The sequence below is a fragment of the Microcaecilia unicolor genome, chromosome 2 (assembly GCF_901765095.1).
Source record: "Microcaecilia unicolor chromosome 2, aMicUni1.1, whole genome shotgun sequence".
NCBI lineage: Eukaryota > Metazoa > Chordata > Amphibia > Gymnophiona > Siphonopidae > Microcaecilia > Microcaecilia unicolor.
In genome coordinates, this window is record NC_044032.1 from 493,472,852 (window position 1) to 493,497,870 (window position 25,019).

At 44.9% G+C, this 25,019-nt stretch overlaps 1 protein-coding gene across 1 annotated transcript in view; it reads left to right on the forward strand.

Annotated features, from left to right (window-relative positions):
• The window catches only part of HGFAC (HGF activator), a 152,938-nt gene that overhangs the window by 84,465 nt on the left and 43,454 nt on the right, over positions 1 to 25,019 (forward strand). The window contains exon 8 of the mRNA XM_030191140.1: positions 10,962 to 11,139. Within this exon, the coding sequence (XP_030047000.1) occupies positions 10,962 to 11,139 (178 nt within the window). The remainder of the gene's footprint in view (positions 1 to 10,961; positions 11,140 to 25,019) is intronic.

Consider the following 25,019-nt stretch of genomic DNA (forward strand, 5'->3'; position numbering starts at 1 on the left):
GATCCAGAGAATTGGTTCCATGAGTTTGTAATTGCAGCAACCATTTTTTGCTGATTAACGTCATGGCTCTATAAAATGGAGAATTTATTAATTTACATGCAGTATTCAGGAGAGATTGAAGTGCTGTATCAAATTTGGGTGTTAGGAGAATCTTTCTGGGATGGAAATTGTGTTTTTGTGAAAAAGATATTGTACACCTTGCCGCACCATTTTATTCATTTTCCTCACTATTATGCATGTTTGATTTCAAATCAAGATGTTTTACACTATCAAGATCTGCAGCAGGAATTTAATTTGAAAGGATTGTACAACCTGCTGTTTGAATCACACATTACGGGCAGCAGATGGAGCAGGGGAAGTCTAGAACATAACACAGGATTCAATTGACACTTCAGTGACAAATGCTTCATCAGTCTCCTTTTAGCCAGAGAATCACACGCCTCCTTTGCTTTAATCTTAGCTATACAGCAATGTCCCAGTATAGTAAACTGTGCTATCTTTCTGCATACTGGTTTACTCCTGATGCTTCCATACTATTAAAATTTTTAGCATAGGAGAATAAGTGGTAAAACCAATTCAGTAAAGGATAATGCAGTGGGCATGCAAAAATGCAAAGTTTCAGTTTGCTCCCAATGTAAAAAAAAAACTGTCAAAATTGGGTGTAGTTCTTTTTTTATTGTATTTATAGTTCTGAATCTTTGCTCCAGCTCAAGGCAGCTCAGTGCAGGGGCAAAAGGATCATGTGAAATGAAGTGTGACACTTCAACTCAGACAATCCTCTTCAGTTAAGATCCCTGGTTAACCATATTGGCCCCTGAGGCCCTAGTGTGCCCCCAGACCCCCTGCCCCCAATGTCACAACAAATATCCCAGGTGGCCCTAATGGGCCTGTAGCCCTCTCCACTCCTATTCCCCAAAATCTCCCTGGTAGTCTAAGTGACTTTCTTATACCTCCCACCTGCTCCTTATAACCAGGGCCGGTGTTAGGGGATGGCAAACAGGGCAACTGTTCTGGGCCCCATTACCATAGAGCCCCCCCCCCAAAACCAAGACTTGGTGGCCCAAGCAGATCCCCCAAGCCCCCTGAACTCCCTTTCACCCACTTCTAAAGTCAGGAGGCAGGTGCAATATTCTGCCTCCAGCGTCACCATCTTTCAAAATAGCAGTGCCTGACCCCTAGTGTGCATCAGGGGGCCAATCTGCCAAATAAGGCAATGCTTCCCAAACAAGAGAAGCACTCCCTTATGTGGCAGACTGAGCCCTGTGTGTCCCAAACCACTTCTAGTGATGGTGCACCGCCCTGTTCTAAGATGGTGGCATGAAGAGAGGGATACTTCTGGATGCTATCCTGGATTAGTAAGTATTATTGTGCCAGGAGGCCCAACTATATTGGAGACTGATCAAAAACCTTTCTGACTCAGGGTGCCTGGACCAGTATGCCTTGCTGTAGGTGCGAGGACATGTTAATGGGATGGAGCTACTCAAGCTGCAGGTTTACTTGAATCTGTGCAGAAGGTGAAGGCTGGATCTATACATGAGGAAAATAGTCAAAGGATAAAATGATAAAACTGGCCATAATTTTTTGCTTTCTGTTCTTGTTCACATATGCATGTTGAGGTTCTTTGGGGTTCTTCCCAGTTTAAAAGGCAAACGTAGAGGCACATTAGAGTGCAATCATTCTGTGTTCCTCCCTTTGCAGTATAAGATCTATTATGTAGGAGGGTTAAAATGTAATTCATTTAGCAAAACAGGTGAGTAGTTCTCTTAATTTCCCTTGCCTGAGAGTGGTAGAATGGTAATAACAGTAACTCAAAAATGTTCTTGTTCTGGCCGGGACAGAAGAGAAACTAATGCTTGCAGATTTTTATAGCATAACCTCAAAATAGGCACATACTTGGCTTCCCCACATAGGCCTAATGGTTAGTGCAGTGGGTTGTGTGTACATTTGCTCCACTTCCACATATCGTTTTTCAGCTTTTCTAGAGCAGCGCTTGTGCTGAGCAAGAGTTTTGTCTATTTGGCGCAGTCATGCTTTTGCTGGTGTTTGTATGATCTGAGATTTGCTAATTAAATCTAATTAGTGTCAATTGCTTATTAAAAAGCCAGTTATTGGTGCTAATTAACTCGTTATTTAATTAAATTGCATGTGCAAATTCAGCAAACCCAAATTTTCACACGCAATTTTTGGTGACTTTTATAGAATTAAGGGGTAAGCAATTTGCACGTTTAAATTATAGACTAGCACTGAGCATTTTTCCAGCAATTGTATGTGTAAGTGTACATTATATATTCGACAGGGAGTAATCTCCTCAGTTGATTAACAAGATGTCTAGACAAATAGGAGATTCTATAGGTAGAATATTGGCGTGTCTAACCATGACATTGTTGTTTAAACTGCTCCGGCATTTCAGAGGAAAAGGCCTTAGAAAGCCCCCAGCTCAAATTTGGCTTCAGGGGCAGGACTGCTTCATCATTGGCCAAAAAACCTCATTACTTTTATTCTTTGTTTTTTTTACTTCTTATAATTATTTTAATTACTTTATAGTAACATTTGGAGCATGAATTAGCTTAAATTGACTTAGCTTGTCTGTTGCTTCTTCTCCTTCGGGTACTTCCTGCACCTTGAATCGTCGGGATTCAAGGTGCAGGAAGTACCCGAAGGAGAAGAAGCAACAGACAAACTAAGTTTTTGTCCTTCTTTCCTATTCTGAATCACGTAAAAGTTTTTGGATTCAGTGCAATGGAACATGAGTTGAGTTTTAACAATTTCCTTTTGAAAGGGATTTTTATTCCTGTGATGAAAATTGACCCTTGTTAACTCTGCTGCGCGACTCATTTTCCACCAAAGTCGTTATGCTCACATTAGCCCTCTCCTCAAGTCACTTCACTGGTTCCCTATCCGTTTCCGCATTTAATTCAAACTTCTTTTAGTGACCTATAAGTGAATTCACTCTACCGCTCCCCAGTACCTCTCCACTCTTGTCTCTCCCTACGCCCCCCTCGGGTACTCTGTTCTGTTGATAAATCTCTCTTATCTGTCCTCTTCTCCTCTACTGTGTCAGGTTCTCAGGTTCAGAGCCCGCGGGGCCGGGCTCTGGAGCAAACGTGAGCCCTTGGGCTGCTGCCAAGGAGCGGCAGCAGCAGGCAAAACCCCCCAACCAACACTGGGCAAGCACACCGGCACTGGCAAGGACTGCAGGCACCGCCCAGCGAGCCGGAACACAAGGACTGGAATCCCCCGGACTGGAGGACACAGGACTGGAACACTGGACTGGAATCCCCCAGACTGGAACACTGGACTGGAATCCCCTGGACTGGAGGACACAGGACTGGAACACTGGACTGGAACACCGGACTGGAACACACTGGACTGGTCCATACAGCTTCACCTGCACTTAGCCACTGACCCCCAAGGGTTGAGCCCCTGGGTTCGAGTGGCCAGCAGGACTTACTTGATGACACAGGGACCAGGACTGGAAACAGAATTATTCCTAAATCCTAAACTGACCTAAGTGCTCCCAAGCCCTAAACCAACAGAAGTGTTCCTCACAGTAAACTAACAAAAGGACTTACAAAGCCCTATACTAACAGGAGTGCCCCTAGGCACTGACCTAACAGGAGTGCTTCACACAGCACCAAAAGGAAAAGCAGGGGAGTTACAAGGGAAAGGCAGGGAAGCTAAACACATAAGCTAATAAAGGTGCTTCCAAAACACCAAGCTACAGCAGCTCTACAACTGTAAACTAACTAAGGTGCTCCCACACACCAAACAACCAGAAGTGCTCCTAGCACTAAAAGGGAAGACGGGAGCCACAAGGGAAAAAACAGGGAAGCTAAACACATAAGCTAAAAGTGGTTCCAAAGCACCAGACCCAACCCTGCTTCTAAAGCACCAAACACAGCAGAGCTTCCAAAGCCCTAGACACAGAAATGCTTCTAACGCACCAAGAGGGAAAAGCCGGGGAGCTAGAAGGGAAAGGCAGGGAAGCTAAACACATAAGCCAAAAGTGCTTCCAAAGCACCAGACCCAACCATGCTTCTAAAGCACCAAACACAGCAGAACTTCCAAAGCCCTAGACACAAAAATGCTTCCAAAGCACCAAGAGGGAAAAGCAGGGGAACCACAAGGGAAAAGCAGGAAAGCTAAACACACAGGCACAAGTGCACACTACACTAACACTAACCTGGACCTAAAGCAAGTAGCAAAAGCAAACGTTGCAAAGGCCCTGAAGGGAAGAACACCACTTCCTTATCAAGGCCCTCCCAGATGATGTCACACTCCCTAGAGCCAGGCAGGCAGCACACTGAAACCCCGAGAGGCCCAACCCACACCAATGCAGCACCGTGAAGCACTTGAAGCCAGTACACCCAAAGAGAGGTAGAGCTAACTCAGTCCACACACACAGCTGTAGTAAAGTGAAACAATTAGAGTCATGCTGCTGGAAGCTGCCAGCATAGAGAGAGAGAGCTAGCTCAGAAAGGACAGACAAAAGAAACAAAAGCCAGCTAAGAAGCTGACCCCCAGGAAAAAGGTAAGTTTGAGAGGGGTTCTGATCAAGATCATAACAGCACCTCCCCCTCAAGGCTCCCATGTCCCCACGGGAGCTCCAGGTCTCCAAAGAAAATTTAGGTCTCCATGGGTAACTGTGATGAAATCTCCCAATGGGTTTCACAACATAAATCTGGGCGGCTGGGCAGGAAGTAACAAGTACATCTGGAACTTGGAAACCAGAGTGGCTTTGGCCGCCACGAGGCTCTTTAGGACGGCTGCTAGGCAGGATCAGAGTCTTGGATGCAACAAGTGGCGTCCAATTCAACAGGAACCCTCTCCTGAAGGAGTCCACAACTTCCTTGACCTCCTGGCACTCCACTGTAGCAGCCAGAACTGGGCTAGAGCCAACACCCATCCTGGAATCTGAAGCCAGACAGGAACTCGAACTGGACTTCAGACTGGACCTTGCCTCTTGGTCAACATCTTGGCTGACATGGGAACTCGGAGTAAACTCAGCATCTTGCCTGAGACTGCAACCTGATCCGGCCTCAGCATCTTGGCCGGAACTGCCACTCAATTCATACTCAGCCTCTTGGCTGAACTCGGTACTCAGCGTAGACTCAGCATCTTGGCTGGAACTGCAACTCACACCGGACTCAGCATCTTCGCCGGAACTGCAACTGCAACTTGATCCGGACTCAGCATCTTGCCTGGGACTGGAACTCCAACTTGACCCGGACTCAGCATCTTGGCCGGGACTGCAACTCAACCCGGACTCAGCATCTTGACCGGGACGGCAACTCTCACCGGACTCAGCATCTTGGCTGGAGCTGCAACTCAATTCTGATTCAGCATCTTGGCTGGACTCTGCACTCGGTGCAGACTCAGCACTCATCATGGACTCATCATCTCGGCTAGGCTCTGCACTCGGTGTAGACTCAGCACTCATCGTGGACTCATCACTCGGTGTAGAATCAGCATCCCAGCTGGGACTGCAACTCGATCCAGACTCAGCATCTTGCCTGGAACTGCAACTCGATCCAGCCTCATCATCTTGACTGGAACTGCAACTCTATCCAGACTCAGCATCTTGGCTGCCACTGCTGCAACTCACTCCGGACTCAGCATCTTGGCTGTCACTGCTGCAACTCGCTCCGGACTCAGCATCTTGGCTGCCACTGCTGCAACTCGCTCCGGACTCAGCATCTTGGCTGCCACTGCTGCCACTCGATCCGGACTCAGCATCTTGGCTGCCACTGGAACTTGGCAGCAGCTTGGCTAGCAGGGCCACTTGAACTGGCATCAGAGGCTCGGTCAGAAGCGTCCCTTGGACTGGACTCAGGGGCTTAACTGGCTGTGCCACTTGAACTGGGACCGGAGGCTCGGCCAGAAGCGCCACTTGAACAGGAATCGGAGGCTCAATTAGAAGCGTCCCACGGACTGGACTCAGAGGCTTGACTGAAGGCGCTACTTGAACTGAAACTGGAGGCTCGGTTAGAAGCGCTGCTCGGACAGGCCTCCGAACCTGGCTGGAATTGGGCCTTGGCTTGGACTCAGCATCTGGGCTGGAACTCAAAACAGACTCAGACGCTTGGCGGGCAGAGTCAGGAAGCCACCTTCTTTCAGCTTGGGCTACAGGAGTATCCCGCAGGGTTGGCTCTGAGAGGAGTTGGAAGCAGTAAAAGAACAGCTTGGTAGAGAGATCAATAGCAGAAACTGGGTTTTCTTCGAACCCAAGCCAGGAGACACGCCTTCTCTCTGCTGCAGCTTCAGGAGTATTCTTCAGGGCTGGATCAGAGAACAGTTTGACACGGTAATCATGGAGCGTCAGAAACGGATCCAGCTCAAAAATGGGGTTGGAACTGGGATCCAAACTGGTACTAGGAGGCTCAGTAGACAGCGCCACTTGAACTGGACGCAGAGACTTGGTTTGAAGCGCTGCTTGGACTGGAATCGGAGACTCGGTCGGAACCATCCCTCGGACTGGACTCGGAGACTCGAATGGAAGCGCCACCTGAACTGGGATAGGAGGCTCGGTTCGAAGTGCCCTCTGGACTGGACTCGGAGGCTCGGTCAGAAGCATCCCTTGGACTGGACTCAGAGGCTTGAGTGGAAGCGCCACTTGAACTGGAGTCGGCGACTCGGTTAGGAGCGTCCCTTGGACTAGGCTCTGAGGCTTGAGTGGAAGCGCCCCTTGAACTGGAATTGTAGACTTGACTGGATGCGCAGCTGGGACTGGACTGGACCCCTGCTGGGCCCAAAGCGTGGAATTCCCCAGACGTCTTCTCTCAGCGACAGCTTCAGGAGTATCCCACAAAGCTGGATTCAAAACCAGGCTGCGGTGATATTCAGCAAGTGTGATAAAAGGGTCCATATCTGAAACTGGGTTTTCAGCGATTCCCAGCCACCGGACACGTTTTCTCTCAGCTGCCGCTTCAGGGGTCTTCTTCAAAACAGGATGAGACAAAAGATTCCCACGATACTGACGAAGAGTCATAGAAGGATCAAGAACAATGATGGAGCTGGACCCCATCTGGGTGGGGTGATCTTGCCGGGCTCATGGCCTTTGCAATCTGTCACGTTCTCAGGTTCAGAGCCCGCGGGGCTGGGTTCTGGAGCAAACGTGAGCCCTTGGGCTGCTGCCGAGGAGCGGCAGCAGCAGGCAAAACCCCCCAACCAACACTGGGCAAGCATACCAGCACTGGCAAGAACTGCAGGCACCGCCCAGCGAGCCGGAACACAAGGACTGGAATCCCCCGGACTGGAACACTGGACTGGAACACTGGACTGGAGGACACTGGACTGGAACACTGGACTGGAACACACCGGACTGGAACACACTGGACTGGAGCACCCTGGACTGGTCTGTACAGCTTCACCTGCACTTAGCCACTGCCCCCCAAGGGTTGAGCCCCTGGGTTCGAGTGGCCAGCAGGACTTACTGGATGACACCGGATGACACAGGGACCAGGACTGGAAACAGAAGTACTCCTAAATCCTAAACTGACCTAAGTGCTCCCAAGCCCTAAACCAACAGAAGTGTTCCTCACAGTAAACTAACAAAAGGACTTCCAAAGCCCTATACTAACAGGAGTGCCCCTAGGCACTGACCTAACAGGAGTGCTTCACACAGCACTAAAAGGAAAAGCAGGGGAGTTACAAGGGAAAGGTAGGGAAGCTAAACACATAAGCTAATAAAGGTGCTTCCAAAACACCAAGCTACAGCAGCTCTACAACTCTAAACTAACTAAGGTGCTCCCACGCACCAAACAACCAGAAGCGCTCCTAGCACTAAAAGGGAAGACAGGGGAGCCACAAGGGAGAAAACAGGGAAGCTAAACACATAAGCCAAAAGTGGTTCCAAAGCACCAGACCCAACCCTGCTTCTAAAGCACCAAACACAGCAGAGCTTCCAAAGCCCTAGACACAGAAATGCTTCCAAAGCACCAAGAGGGAAAAGCAGGGGAACCACAAGGGAAAAGCAGGAAAGCTAAACACACAAGCACAAGTGCACACTACACTAACACTAACCTGGACCTAAAGCAAGTAGCAAAAGCAAACATTGCAAAGGCTCTGAAGGGAAGAACACCACTTCCTTATCAAGGCCCTCCCAGATGATGTCACACTCCCTAGAGCCAGGCAGACAGCACACTGAAACCCCGAGAGGCCCAACCCACACCAATGCAGCACCGTGAAGCACTTGAAGCCAGTACACCCAAAGAGAGGTAGAGCTAACTCAGTCCACACACACAGCTGTAGTAAAGTGAAACAATTAGAGTCATGCTGCTGGAAGCTGCCAGCATAGAGAGAGAGAGCTAGCTCAGAAAGGACAGACAAAAGAAACAGAAGCCAGCTAAGAAGCTGACCCCCAGGAAAAAGGTAAGTTTCAGAGGGGTTCTGACCACGATCATAACATACCGCTAATTCCAGACTCCGTTCCTTTTATCTTGCTGCACCTCACGCCTGGAATAAACTTCCCGAGTATGTACGTCTAGCCCCCTCTTTGGCTATTTTCAAGTCCAAACTTAAAGCCCACCTCTTTACCACTGCTTTTGACGCCTAACCACTGCTCACTTGCCCTGTCCTTTTATCCTCACCTCTTTATTCCCTTACCCTTAATTGTTCTGTCTGTTTGCCTGTCTTATCTAGATTGTAAGCTCTTTGAGCAGGGACTGTTTTTTTTGTGTATGGTGTGCAGCCCTGCATATGCCTTGTAGCGCTATAGAAATGATAAGTAGTAGTAGTAGTTAAGTCTTAAAAGGTGGAGATGAGGGCACTGAGGCCTTTTCCCTTTCAAATTTATTGTACTCAATGAGTGATTTATTGATTTATAAACTACTTTAAGCTTGCTTTTTGAGTGAGATTTTTCAGTGAATCTATCTATCTATCTATCTATCTATCTATCTATCTATCTATCTATCTATCTATCTATCTATCTATCTATCTATCTATCTATCTATCTATCTATCTATCTATCTATCATGAAGGGGAGCATGTGTATTCCCCATTTCAGAAAGTGAATTAACAGCTGCTCCCTGGCATGTAATAAAAAGTGCTTGCTTTGGCCAGCCCTTCACAGGAGGGATTAGTGGAGGAGTGACCTAGTGGTTAGAGCATTGGGCTTTACATCCCAAGGTGGCTGGTTCAAATACCACTGCTGCTCCTTCTGATCTTGGGCAAGTCACTTAACCTTCCATTGCCTAAGGTAACTTAGATTGTTAGCCCAATAGGGAAATACCTAATTTAACTCACCTTGAGCTACTACTGAAAAAGTGTAAGCAAAATCCAAATGTTTTCCTTAACCCCATCCCACTGCTGCTTCTTGTGATCTTGGGCAAGTCACTTAGGGGCCCTTTTACTAAGCCACATAAGCATCTACGTGTGCCCAATGCGTGCTAAAATGGAGTTACAGCACGGCTACCACATGGCCCTTGTGGTAATTTCATTTTTGGCACATCCGCTACACACACCTGAAAAATATTTTTAATTTTCTGGCGCGCGTCAGCTACGCACAACAAGTGGCATTTGGTGTGTGTAGGTCATTACCGCCCAGTTACTGTGTGAGACTTTACCACTAGGTTAATGGCTGGTGGTAAGGTCTCAGACCCAAAATGGATGCACTGCAATTTTCATTTTGCCGCACGTCCATTTTTGTCAAAAATAAAAAAAGGCATTTTTTGCAGGTGCGCTGAAGAATGATTCTGCGTGTGCCCAAAACACACAACTACACTACTGCAGGCCATTTCCCAGCGCACCTTAGTAAAATGACCCCTTAATCTTCCATTGCCTCAAGTACAACTTAAATTGTGAGCCTGACAGGGACAGGGAAATACCCAATGTAACTCACCTTGAGCTACTACTGAAAAGGTGTAAGCAAAATCTAAATAAATATTTTCCTTAACCCCATCCCACTGCTGCTTCTTGTGATCTTGGGCAAGTCACTTAACCCTCCATTGCCTCAGGTACCAACTTAGATTGTGAACCCTCCAGGGACAGGGAAATACCCAATGTAACTCACCTTGAGTTACAACTGAAAAGGTGTGAGCAAAATCTAAATAAATATTTTCCTTAAGCCCTTGTTGTTTATTTCCTCCTCCAGGCTGAACCTAAATAAAGATTGTAGGCTCTGTACTAAATTATTAGCATTTAAAGTATAGGTTTGCAAAATGGTTGACATACATGTATAAGTTGCATAATACTATTTTACATGTGTAAGTTGCCATGTTTCTTTTGTTGATTTTCGCCACATGTAGATTTGTAAACATTGCACATGCCAGCAAATACACAATCACTCCCAAATATATTTTTAAAAGCAATACATCAGCAGATCCTTTTCTAAAAGTCAGTTGGATTAGAACACTTCCCATCCTGGACGTCTCAATTCCACTTTCCACATAAAATGGGGTTTTGATATTTTTGACATGTCTACTTACTTAGCCACATCTAAAATGCTGCTTTCAGCAGATCAAGATGATGCTATGCTGGATGTAAGCAGAGATTTGTACCTGATTAATTTGCAGTAGGAATAACCAAAGAAAAAAATGGAATTGCATGACCTTATGGAGAAGGTCATATAAACAGCTGATTTGGTTATTAGAAAAATTCATATTCAGTTGTAAACAAATTTGCAGACTTTTGGATGGAAGAGAAAAGGAAACCTAATAGTAAGATCAACATTCAGAGGTACAGAGCCAAGAAAAGAGACAAACTGAGTTCTGAAATCCACAGATGGATGGATAGTAAACAAGTCAATTTTCGAGTGAAGGAGGCACATATAAGCTATTAGATCCACCATTAACATCTATCTTAGTATTAAAACCCCATAATTCCATTTGCTGGTAGGCACTAAGCAGGCTAATCATTGCTGCATTAATGAGTTGGGCATGTGGTAGTTTCCACTACTGTCTTGTACTTTGAAAACAGACCCTAATTATTTGTCCTTCACTAATTGGTACATTTATTTTGCTTAGATGCCACTCAGATGTGTTACTTCGCTGATGCTGCTGCAGATTATAGGGGAACGGTGAAGACAACTCTTTCGGGCCACAGATGCTTATACTGGAATTCAGATCTGCTGTATCATGAGCTCCATGTTACCAGCATTGAGAATGCTGTGCAGAGAGGCCTGGGATCTCATCCTTACTGCAGGTGAGAAGCCTCTAGCCTCTACCTTACCCAAGCAATAAACCAAGGAATATGGTGAAGGTATCACCAGGGGTTGGAAATGAGTGGCAAGGAGAATAAATTTTTCACAGTCATTTATGCAGGTAATACCTATAAATCCTTTTCCTCATTTTTCTCTAGCATCTGGTTCAGTCTTATTTTGGACAGCAGAATAGTCATTACCTTTCCTAATAGTGCCTTTTGTTGGCCATTTAAAAAAGACCAGATTCTGTACATGTCACCCAAAGTTAGGTGCTGTTAAGGAGGAGGAGTGGCCTAGTGGTTAGAGCACTGGTCTTGCAATCCAGGTACAAACTTAGATTGTGAGCCCTCCTGGGACAGAGAAACATCCAGAGTACCTGAATGTCACTCACTTTGAGCTACCACTGAAAAAGGTGTGAGCAAAATCTAAATAAATAAATAATTCTATAAAGGGCATTTAGCACTAAGCAACTTTTATAGAACAGCGCTTAGTTCGAATTCCCATGCCAAATCTGTGGGCTTGGATTTATGAAACCTGATTTAAATCCTTGCACCCAACTGATGGCAATTGGATGTATAAATCCAAGTATTCTATAGCACTGTACCTAACTTCTGGGAAAGTACCTGACCATCCATGCCCCTCCTTTGGCCACACCCCCTTTTGAGTTGCATGCTATGAAATTTAATCACATGTAATAGAATAGTGCATAGGGCAGATGCGCATGTAACCTCTAAATTACTGCCAATTAAGTGCCAATTAATTCCAATAATTGTTAGTATGTAATTGACTAATTAGTGTACCTGTGCATCTGGGATCCATGCCCAACTTTGGGTGACCTATATAGAATCCGGAAGTTAGAGGGCAATTTATAAGGGAGTGTGTACTTTAAGCCATACAGTATACTCCCATGTTGGTGTTAGTTTAGTCATTTACACACAGATGTGGTCATATATGTATGTATGTATGTATGTATGTATGTGATCTCTTATGAAATACTGACTAGTGTAAAAGTACACTCTTTGAAAGGATAGTGCTTATTTTGCTGGTGGGTACTGTGATGAGAATCTCTCTCTGAGGTCTCTGAAAATACCGACAAGGACTCACTACTCCAGCAAACAAGTAGAAGAATCCATACTGGTGCCAGGGCCACCGAGAGACTGAGCAGGGCCGGGGGCAGGGCCGCTGCTACCGGGTTCCCTGGACCCCTCCCAGACTGCTGCTGCCGGGCTTCTCCCCAGACCGCTGTTGCCGTGCCACCTGGACTGCACATTGCCAGACTTAAAAAATTGGGAGGGGGGCTGGAGCCCAAAGTGGGGGCTCACATTGTGCCCCACTCCCTTCTCCTGCCATAATTCCACATACCTTGGCTGGTGGGGGTCCCCAAGCCCTGCCAGCAGACGCCTTCTTCCAGCGCTATTCTCCGCTGTTTTGCCTGGCCTGTAGCTGCTTTTCCCCTCATGTCACACACCATTTCATCACAAATGAGCATGTGCGATGTCAGGCACTGCGTCGGAGAACAGTGCTGGAGGACGGCTTCTGCTGGTGGGGCTTGGGAACCCCCGCCAGCCAAACCACAGGCCATGAAGCCCTATGTCTGCTCCTCCCCAACCTCTACAGGGGGGTGGGGGGTGCCAGAGTTTTCTCTCTCCTGTTCCTGTTGGGATGCAATCACTGGGGTCCTGTCAGGAGAAGGAGAGAGACAGACCTCAGCACTGGGTTCCCCTTGGAGACTGGGCCCGTGGGAATCTTGCTCTCACCCCCTTCCCCTCTCAGCTGCTCTGACTGGTGCCTGTCCCCCTGTGCCGAGGCCTTTATTTTCTGTCCCTTGATAACTCAGGGTGAAATGCAAAGCAAAAATTCAATGGGGTAGGCTGTCCACCTGAGTGGATGAACACCAAATCCCACAAAGTCAAAATGTAAACAGAGAAGTGGGAAGTGGACCAATGACTCCAGGAGACTGACAGTAGTGGTGTATGATAAATGAACTTTAATGTAGACTCGACACAGTACTGTGTTTCAGCCACAGGCCTGCCTCAGGAGTCTAAAAAAACATTTAAAAGAATATATAAATAAAAAACAACATACATATGTGTTCATGTGATCAAAATATACATATAAGTGTAAATGAATCAATAGCCACAGCAATAATATATCAAAAAATGGAGCTTAAATTCATTCAAGAACTTAAATAAAGTCTAAGGAGGATGAAACAAGATGATCAAAAACAGGAACAAAAGTTACATGCAAAATAGACATACATCAATAAAAATTGTTAAAGAAAAATTACATAACTCTTATATTCTCATATGAAAGTTTTGTATATTTAAAAAAGGGGGGTTTTATCCTTTCTATATTGAAATGTAATGACTTTAAAAGAACCTTAAAAAGGACATATTTATTAGCATAGGCACAATGAAACAGGGGTAACCTATAGAAAGGCTTTTGAGAATGGATAGTATGGAGCCAACACGACGTGATTGTTAAGAGTGCCGTGAATCTTTCAAATTGTGTGACAAATAGACATACATCAATAAAAATTACATAACTCTTATATTCACAGATGAAAGTTTTGTACATTCAAGAAAAAGGGGGGTTGGTTGATCTCTTCTATATAAAAAAAAAATAATAACATTAAAAGAGCCTTAAAAAGGACGTATTGTATCATAGGCATAATACAACAAGGGTAACTTATACTAAGGCTTTTGAGAATGGATAGTATGGAGCTAATATGACGTAATTGTTAAAAGCGCCATAGATCTTACAAATTGTGCAACAAATACTGTGAACAGTTGTATCGGAAAAAACTTAAAAATATCAGAAAACATTTTATTCTTAGTGATTACGACGTTGGGTTGCTCGTGGTTTAAAATGTAAATAAGGTATTTCTGCTAATTGAATATCCTAAGTTAAATTTTTACTAATCTATATTAGAAATGAACCGCCCTACTATGCAGATTCTGAAATATAGTGTTCTGGGAGTAATATTTCATTAATCAGTGTTTGCAAAGCATATATCAAAGGGTACATGAAATGTCCCAGACTGAAAGCTATTTTAAAGGGTTTCATAAGGGGTTAATTATGAGCAAGGTTGAAATGTGTGACAAACAAACCTTTGTGGTTCTTTTTTCGTGTATACAGTCCTGATAAAACTGGTCTACATAGACGATAAAAAGTCCGTAAGTATAAGTTTCACAGACCAATAGGAAAGAGCTGTATATACAAATAATGTGGTAGAAATAAAAGCCATCAGTATACAACAAATAAAGTAAATATGGACCTAGTGAGATCCTCTGTGGATTTTCTGTAAAAAAAACGGGATTGTATTTTTAAACCGATTATAATGTTACGGCAGTATCCTTGGAGTTCCCAGGCCTCATTTTTTTTATTTAAAGATACGTGATATCATAAAATAGAGAAGTACCCAACAAGTAAACAATATGCAGCTTATGGAATCTAAAGAAAACGAAGTCTTGTTAAAATAAATTTATGCAGCTGCTGAGACTGTACCCAAGAAACAACTATATTTCCCTCTTGTAAGTGCCTGATTTCTTTATAAATGAATTTCAAGAAGAGCTTATCTTAAAAAAGACCATTTGCGATGTAAAGACGGTAAAACACTTAAGTGTATCATCCTGCATCAGTAATGAGCGAAAGGTGTATGCCAAATACACCAGCGGTTAAATATTTAATTTGGTGCCAAAAAAGCAGATGGAACTGAGGTCACCTAATGTAAATGAGATGACTTCAGAAGGACTTTGTCATAGAAACAGAAAGAAGATGGACGACCATACTCTTAAAATGACATGTTGCGAGCCACAGAAATCTCCGTCTATTTGAAACCCAGTGTGATAGTCATAATTGCACAAACATCATTGTCATATTTTCCAGAAAGGCAGCATGCCGCTTCTATAGAGTAAGGTTATTTGTCTATCTGCGATGTGGTTCATTTTGGCTATAGAAAAAAAAATAATCATATCGAACGGTTTTAATAGGAAGATACTGAGTGTGTGAATAATAAATATGAAAGTATTATGTATAGACGTGTAAGAAAATTAAAAAATGAAGCAAAAATAAAGCAAAAGTAATAATAGAATAATATTGAGGGAATAAATAGTAAAACGCATTTAAACAGGTCCATAATCAAGCAATTGTAGGATTGGCCAATAACACTAAACGGCTCACTCTTAGGTTTAAAAAGTGTCTTCATATAAAAATGGGGTCATGGGTACTGTTACCTTTGAAAACCTTATAAAGAACAAACAAACATAAAAATTAATTGACAAAGTTTGAACAGATATAGTGCAATAATAGTGTTCTGATGTATACCTTATTAAATTAAAAAAAAGAAACAATATATGGACCATACATCTTCAGTCCTGCGAAAGGAAGGAGTACAAGTCCATCCTTATCTGGACGACTGGTTGATCCGAGCCCCCTCTTATGCAGAGTGCGGCAAAGCTGTGGACCGGGTGATTGTTCTTTTGAGCTCCCTGGGGTGGACCATCAACTGGGAGAAAAGCCAGCTGCGCCCGACTCAGTCCCTGGAGTATCTGGGAGTTCGATTCGACACCCAAGTGGGCAGAGTGTTCCTGCCGGACAATCGGATTGTCAAACTTCAGGCTCAGGTGGACCAGTTCCTAGTAGCCTCTCCGCTTCGGGCTTGGGACTATGTGCAGCTGTTGGGCTCTATGACGGCCACGATGGAAGTAGTGCCCTGAGCCAGGGCTCATATGAGACCACTACAACACTCTCTGCTGCAGTGCTGGACTCCGGTGTCGGAGGATTATGCTGTGCGCCTTCCCTTGGACCCAGCAGTGCGCAAGGCGCTGAGCTGGTGGCTGAAGACAGACAAGTTGTCTGCAGGGATGCCTCTTGTGACCCCGGAGTGGATTGTCGTCACGACGGACGCCTCTTTGACGGGCTGGGGAGCCCACTGCTTGGGAAGGACAGTGCAGGGGCTCTGGTCTCCTGCAGAGGCAAAGTGGTCTATCAACCTCCTGGAACTCAGAGCCATTCGGTTGGCGCTTTTGGAGTTCCTCCCGGTACTGGCGTTGAAGCCAGTACGGGTCCTGTTGGACAATGCCACGGCTGTGGCCTATGTCAACCGCCAGGGAGGTACCAAGAGCGCCCCTCTAGCCAAGGAAGCCATGAATCTATGCCAGTGGGCGGAAGCGAACCTGGAACAGCTGTCAGCGGCCCACATTGCCGGAGTCATGAATGTCAAGGCGGACTTTCTCAGTCGCCATACCTTGGATCCCGGAGAGTGGCAGTTATCGGCTCAGGCGTTCTTGGACATCACGAAGCGCTGGGGCCAGCCAAGCCTAGATCTGATGGCGTCATCGGCCAATTGCCAAGTGCCGCGCTTTTTCAGCAGAGGACGGGACCCTCGATCTCTGGGAGTAGATGCTCTTCTCCAACAGTGGCTGACACAAGAGCTTCTCTATGTGTTCCCGCCCTGGCCCATGTTGGGCAGGGTACTAGACCGGGTGGCAAAGCATCCGGGCCGGATAATCCTGGTGGGTCCGGACTGGCCCAGACGTCCCTGGTATGCGGACTTGATCAGGCTCTCAGTGGACGACCCTCTGCGGCTGCCAGTGGAGCAGGGCCTGTTGCATCAGGGTCCCGTGGTGATGGAGGATCCCTCCCCCTTTGGTCTTACGGCCTGGCTATTGAGCGGCAGCGTCTGAGGAAGAAGGGCTTCTCAGACAAGCTCATCGCCACTATGCTGAGAGCGAGGAAGCGCTCTACTTCTACTGCTTACGCCAGGGTTTGGCGTACCTTTGCAGCGTGGTATGAAGCAGGCTCACTTTCTCCCTTCACTGCTCCAATTTCTTCTGTGCTGGCGTTCCTGCAAGAAGGTCTGGAGAAAGGCCTGTCGCTCAGTTCCCTTAAAGTCCAGGTAGCGGCTCTGGCTTGCTTCAGGGGCCGCCTGAAGGGTGCTTCCCTGGCTTCGCAGCCAGATGTGGTACGTTTTCTCAAGGGAGTTAATCACCTGCGCCCTCCTCTGCACTCAGTGGTGCCTGCATGGAATCTCAACCTGGTGCTAAGAGCCTTGCAGAAGCCACCTTTTGAACCCTTGTCGAGGGCATCTCTGAAAGACCTGACATTGAAAGCAGTCTTTTTGGTGGCTATCCTTCAGCCAGAAGAGTTTCCGAGCTCCAGGCACTCTCATGTCGAGAGCCTTTTCTGCAGTTCACTGAGGCAGGAGTGACTATTCGCACAGTGCCTTCCTTCCTGCCCAAGATTGTTTCTCGCTTCCATGTGAATCAGCAGATCTGTCTCCCTTCCTTTCGTAGGGAGGACTACCCAGAGGAATACTCTGCTCTCAAATATCTGGATGTGAGACGAGTCATCATCAGATACTTGGAAGTGACCAATGATTTCCGGAAATCGGATCATCTGTTTGTCCTGTTTGCAGGTCCTCTTAAGGGTCTGCAGGCTGCTAAGCCTACAGTGGCAAGATGGGTTAAGGAAGCCATTGCAGCGGCTTATGTGGCCGCGGGGAAGGTGCCGCCTATCCAGCTGAAGGCTCACTCCACTAGAGCTCAGGCGGCCTCGATGGCAGAGGCTGGGTCCATCTCCTTGGAAGAGATTTGCAAGGCGGCAACTTGGGCATCGGCCCATACCTTCTCCAGGCATTACCGTTTGACTGTGGCTGCTCGGGCGGAGGCCCGGTTTGGAGCTTCAGTGTTGCGGTCAGGGACTTCAATGTCCCGCCCTGGGTGAGTACTGCTTCGGTACATCCCACCAGTCTATGGATTGATCAGCATGATGATATGGAAGGTAAAATTATGTATCATACCTGATAATTTTCTTTCCATTAATCATAGCTGATCAATCCATAGCCCCTCCCAGATATCTGTACTGTTTATATTCTGGTTGTATTTCAGGTTCAAGTTTAGTCTTCAGTTCCTGTTCAGGAGGACTTCGTGTTCAAGTTTTTTCAATTGGATTCTTCAAGAGTTGAGACGAGTTTGTGTTACAGTGAGCTGCTGCATTCCTCTCCCCTTCGTTTTTCGGGGCTGGATTGAGACATAAATTCTGCCGGCGCTCCCTCCCGCTTCGTGCGGCTGTAGGGCAGCTTTGTACCCCTCCCGCTTCGGCGGTGTTAGGGTCAGTCAGCTCCTCCCGCGGTTGCGGTTGCAGGATAAGCCAGATCCCCCCGCATCGGCGGGTGTGGTGTCCCTCCCCCGCTCCGCGGGGATGAGCTGGACGGATTCCCCTCCCCCACTTGTGTGGGGATGAGCTGGGTTAATTCCCCTCCCCCGTTTCGGCGGTGGTGAGCTGGGCAGAGTGTCCCTTTGTGGGTGTAATTCTCTAAGTGCTGAGTCCTGCGGATGGAGCTTGGATATCGACATACTGAGGAGTTTCCGGCAGCACATGACCACATATAGGGAGGCAAAAGGATTGCTCTCTATTTCCACCTGCTGGTAGATGGACACAACCCACCAGTCTATGGATTGATCAGCTATGATTAATGGAAAGAAAATTATCAGGTATGATACATAATTTTACCTTTAAAAAGATTTGGATAGCTTCCTAAAAGAAAAGTCCATAAGCCATTATTAAAATGGCTTGGGGAAAATCACTGCTTATTTCTAGGATAATTGGCCACTGTTGGAAACAGAATGCTGGGCTTGATGGACCTTCAGTCTTTCCCAATATGGCAATACTTATGCACTTATGTACTTACGTTTCAAATTTCAGGCAGAAGTTTCTGCTGCAGTAGGATGTTTTAAAGTTATTTGGGAAAATAAATCCAGCATTCATGACTAAACCTCCCCCATGCTAGAATCAAGAAACTAAACTAACTTGAAATTAATAAACATTTCATAATATTCTTGGCTAACCTGCAACATGGCTTCCCACTTGTCTCATGAAACTTTCCTAAGAATGCCTGCACATGAGCTCTTATCTCTAACCTGACTCCTCCCTCCACTGTGTTGTTAGGACACATATTACAGCGTAAGCCACTTAGGGGTCCTTTTACAGAGTGGCGGTAAACCCAACGCAGGTTTACCGCTCGCTCTTCCAGGACTACCGCTGGCCCAATGCGGCTGTAGGCGGTAGTCCCATTCTGAGCACAAGCCATTTCTGGGGGAAAAAGAACCCCCCCCCCCCCCCGGAAATGACTTGTGTGGCGCTAACCCGGCGGTAATTTGACATCGCTGCATGCTGGCCGGTTACCACTGGGTTAACACCGGAGCCCTTATCACCACCTCAATGTGTGGCGGTGGGGTTCCCTGCCGCATGGCCAAACAGCAAGAGTTACCTCACCGCATGGCCATTTTTTAAAAGCTTTTACAGGCTGCAGGAAAAACCAAGGGAGCATCTTTCTCACGTACTTGTAAATTGCTAAGGTGTTCAGCAGTTCTCTGCTTTATTTTACGTTTTGTTTTCCCAAGGGCAACAAATGGCATAAACAACTTGAGAGGAATTACAATCAGTTCTATGTTGTAGCTTAAACTCTCTTCCCATCATTGAATTGTGTACCACTGTTGTAATTTACAATGGACACAATTATTACACTTGAAATGCCCTCCTTCCTGATCACCCTAGACTCCATCAACATTCAATCTCAACAGTAATTCATTCAAATTTCTTGCCCTAGTAAATGCAAAACTTTGTTTAAATCTGTTAAGTAACTCCTTAGAGTGATACTGAAAACCCCCACAAGTATGACATCATTTTTTGATCTGGAGAAACTGTCCCATTGGAATCACCTCTTAATCGTCAAGGATGATAACTCTTATAGTGTAATAAAGTGTTCCTATCAGTGGGTTTTCAAAATACTGATATATCAAATGTGTCCCCTACAACTGTAATAAGTATATCCAAATAATATAGACTGGGTAAATGTAACATCGGGACACGCTACAGAGATACAATTCCTTGATGAAATCAAGGACAGCTTTATGGAGCAACTGGTGCAGGAGCCGACGAGAGAAGGAAAAATTCTAGACTTGGTCCTTAGTGGAGCGCATGATCTGGTGAGGGACGTTATGGTACTGGGGCCGCTTGATAACAGTGACCATAATATGATCAGTTTTGACATCGACCTTGAAGTAACTGTACACAGAAAGTCAAATACGTTAGCGTTTAACTTTAAAAAAGGAGACTATGATAAAATGAGAAGAACGGTAAAAAAAAAACTTAGGGGGGCAACTGAGAGAGTAAAAACTGTACAACAGGCGTGGACGCTGTTCAAAAATACCATCCTGGAGGCCCAGGCCATACATATTCCGCAAATTAGAAAAGAAAGACGGAAGTCCAAAAGACACCCGGCCTGGTTGAAAAGTGAGGTGAAGGAAGCTATTAGGGCTAAAAGAAACGCCTTCAGAAAATGGAAGAAGGAACCGTCTGAAAATAACAAGAAACAGCATAAGGAGTGTCAAAGCAAATGCAAGGCGCAGATTAAGAAGGCCAAGAGGGAGTATGAAAAAAAGATAGCATTAGAGGCAAAAAAACATAGAAATTTTTTTTTCGGTATATTAAAAGCAGGAAGCCGGCAAAAGAATCGGTTGGGCCGCTGGATGACCGAGGGGTAAAAGGGGCGATCAAGGAAGACAAAGACGTAGCGGAGAGACTGAATGAATTCTTTGCTTCGGTCTTCACCGAGGAAGATTTGGGTGGGATACCGGTGTCGGAAATGGTATTTCAAGCGGACGAGTCGGAGAAACTTACTGACTTCACGGTAAACCTGGAGGACGTAATGGGGCAGTTCGGCAAACTGAAGAGTAGCAAATCTCTTGGACCGGATGGTATTCATCCTAGAGTACTGATAGAACTGAAAAACGAGCTTGCGGAGCTACTGCTAGTGATATGCAACTTATCCTTAAAATCGAGCGTGGTACCGGAAGATTGGAGGGTGGCCAATGTAGCGCCCATTTTTAAAAAAGGCTCCAGGGGAGATCCGGGAAATTATAGACCGGTGAGTCTGACGTCGGTGCCTGGGAAAATGGTAGAGGCTATTATTAAAAACAAAATTACAGAGCACATCCGAGGACATGGATTACTGAGACCAAGTCAGCATGGCTTTTGTGTGGGGAAATCTTGCCTGACCAATTTACTTCAATTCTTTGAAGGAGTGAACAAACATGTGGACAAAGGGGAGTCAGTTGATATTGTGTATCTGGATTTTCAAAGGCGTTTGACAAGGTACCTCATGAAAGGCTACAGAGGAAATTGGAGGGTCATGGGATAGGAGGAAATGTCCTATTGTGGATTAAAAACTGGTTGAAGGATAGGAAACAGAGAGTGGGGTTAAATGGGCAGTATTCACAATGGAGAAGGGTAGTTAGTGGGGTTCCTCAGGGGTCTGTGCTAGGACCGCTGCTTTTTAATATATTTATAAATGATTTAGAGATGGGAGTAACTAGCGAGGTAATTAAATTTGCTGATGACACAAAGTTATTCAAAGTCGTTAAATCGCGACAGGATTGTGAAAAATTACAAGAGGACCTTACGAGACTGGGAGACTGGGCGGCTAAATGGCAGATGATGTTTAATGTGAGCAAGTGCAAGGTGATGCATGTGGGAAAAAAGAACCCGAATTATAGCTACGTCATGCAAGGTTCCACGTTAGGAGTTACGGACCAAGAAAGGGATCTGGGTGTCGTCGTCGATAACACACTGAAACCTTCTGCTCAGTGTGCTGCTGCGGCTAAGAAAGCAAATAGAATGTTGGGTATTATTAGGAAAGGTATGGAAAACAGGTGTGAGGATGTTATAATGCCGTTGTATCGCGCCATGGTGCGACCGCACCTTGAGTATTGTGTTCAATTCTGGTCGCCGCATCTCAAGAAAGATATAGTAGAATTGGAAAAGGTGCAGCGAAGGGCGACTAAAATGATAGCGGGGATGGGACGACTTCCCTATGAAGAAAGACTAAGGAGGCTAGGGCTATACAGCTTGGAGAAGAGACGGCTGAGGGGAGACATGATAGAGGTATATAAAATAATGAGTGGAGTGGAACAGGTGGATGTGAAGCGTCTGTTCACGCTTTCCAAAAATACTAGGACTAGGGGGCATGCGATGAAACTACAGTGTAGTAAATTTAAAATAAATCGGAGAAAATTTTTCTTCACCCAACGTGTAATTAAACTCTGGAATTCGTTGCCGGAGAAAGTGGTGAAGGCGGTTAACTTAGCAGAGTTTAAAAAAGGGGTTGGACGGTTTCCTAAAGGACAAGTCCATAAACCGCTATTAAACGGACTTGGAAAAATCCACAATTCCAGGAATAACATGTATAGAATGTTTGTACGTTTGGGAAGCTTGCCAGGTGCCCTTGGCCTGGATTGGCCGCTGTCGTGGACAGGATGCTGGGCTCGATGGACCCTTGGTCTTTTCCCAGTATGGCATTACTTATGTACTTATGAACCTCCAATATGAGAGTCAAATTGTATGTATTTAAATAACAAAAACATTCTTTCAGGGACTCCTTATCACCCACCCAAATTAGGATCCCATCATCAATAAACCATTTTCAGAATAAAACATGTGCTATAAATCTGGAAGGACACAAAAACCAGTCTTCAAAATCCACCATATATAAGCATGCAATAGTTGGAGCTGCCTTGGCTCCCATTGCAACCCCCGTGGGTTTGCAAATGTTCCCAAATGCAAAAAAAAAAAAAATTGTTATGACTGTTCTTGCTAGCTGATTCAATAATGACACTTTCTCTAAAGACATTTCCACATATTGCAAATGTTCATTTACCAATTGTAATGCTCTATCTTATGGAATTTTAGTGTATATTGATACTACATCTAGAGTTACCAAAGTAATCAAATGTTGTCCAATATCTATTGTATCCAAATTTTGAATTAAATGTGTGGAATCTTCTAAAAAGGATGGGGTGATAGGCACTCATGGTTGAATATAAAAATCAAAATATTAGGACAAAGGTTCATATAAAGAATTTCTCCCCGACACAATTGGCCTACCCATGGGGGATATCCAGGGATTTATGAATCTTAGGAATGAAATATATATGAGGTATCACCTGATATTGCCTAAATAAGTATTGAAACTCTCTAGTTAACATAATGCCTCTCTGATTTGCCTCCAATAATATACATTTTATTTCTTCCTGAATAACTGATATTGGATTTTGTGATAGTGTCATGTAAAATTCACTATCGCCTGTCTAGTTGCTTCCAACCTATATTTATCAATATCTTGGAGCTCCACCCCCTCCTTTATCTGCTCTTAATATAATAATACTTTCATCTCTTTGCAAATCCATCAGAGCTTGCCACTGTAACCCTTCTTAGACCCATAGCCCAAATGTTTTTTCCATAGAATCTAAGGGCCCCTTTTACTAAGCCACGTAGATGCACTATGCCCAGATTTTGCCACAGCTTAATAAAAGGGCCACCACGTGAATCAGCAGGAAAAACGTTACCCCAAAAGCAATTTGTTCAAATAAATCTTATTTCTTTGCATTTTTTCTGTTTGTATAAGAAGAGTAGAGCAAGGGGTGAGTGCAGCCCTAATTAAGAAATATTGTTTCACCAGCAGTAAAGTAAGAGTGACTGCCATCTCTGAAACCAGAAATTCAAATTACTGGTAACAAACAATAGTCTGAGGATCAAGATTAAATTACTCATCTGCTGCAGCCATCCTTGCTGATGTGTCTGGCGGAAGATCATGGGCCTTGAATTAATGTCTTTTAAGAAACTGAAACCTGAGAGAGATTCAAAGAGTTATCTTATATGGCAGAAGGAGCAACTAGAAAGGCAGAAATTGTTCAGGGTCATAAAAGAACATATTTCTTCCTCTCCTTTGATCACCAAATATTTACAAGAAAATCTAACAAGAACTTTTGTCCCTGCTGAACAGCAGAAGGCCAAAGGCAAGAATTTCTTATGCTTGTGACATGTCAGGAAAAGCATAAATCTTATAGCCTAGAAACCTAGAGTCCTTGTTAAAAAAAATATAGCCTTTGAATTCAAGTCTTACCTGGGAATAGAATAAAAGTTACCAACAAGGATGCTATTCCAATCCCCCTCTCATGTTCTGATTCAGTCTCTTGCGTTAGATTCACAGCACCCTCAGGAAATCCCTTTAATTGCTCTGCTACTGGCTCTCACTGACCTTAAGAAGTTTTCATAGGAGATGGAGGAAGAAATGGGCTTCAGAAGTTGGAAACACAGCCTCCCTAGTGAGAAAGAAAACTTTCATAAAATATCTTTTGAAAAGTTTATTTAGCAGCAGTGCCACTGGCATCTTCAGGAGGAAAAAATATAACAATGATGTGTCATTTATTTTATGTTCTCTTGCTTAAAGCTGCTTCTTTTCTTGGCCAGCTAGGACTTGCTCAAGGAAAGGAGATTCCCATAGGTCTGCTGTGCCTAGCAAGGAAAAGGGATTTGAGAAGCGTTCAGAGCGAAAGGGGTCTACAAGAGAATTGTAGACATGTAGTTGGTGGTATTCAGCACCTGGATGCAGCCAGATGTCTGGAGAGACCCAGTCCAGAGACTCCTGAATATTTGAAGCTACTTAAAATTTTTGGGTATACCTGAGTAGGAAGTGAGAGCTTGAGAGTGCATCTTGCTCAACTAACTTAAGATCCATTTTGATTTGTGAGGAACTGAACCCGATCAGTCTGAAAGAAGAGATTGGTAATTTTGTATGTTTTGTCTTTGGAAATTTTTGTGTTTTTGTGCCTTTTCCCAAAGGGTACATGTAGGCATAGGAAAGTCATTTTGAAAACATACATAAAAGGGGAGGCAGGTGCTATAATACCAGCAGCAAAAATAAAAGAGAACAGTACCAAGAATCTGGAAAACAGAGGTAGCATGAACAAAGTTTATTCAACTTAGAATTTGTGCCTGACTTGGCTTGGCCACCTTTATCCAAGTGGGCTGCTTCAGGGAT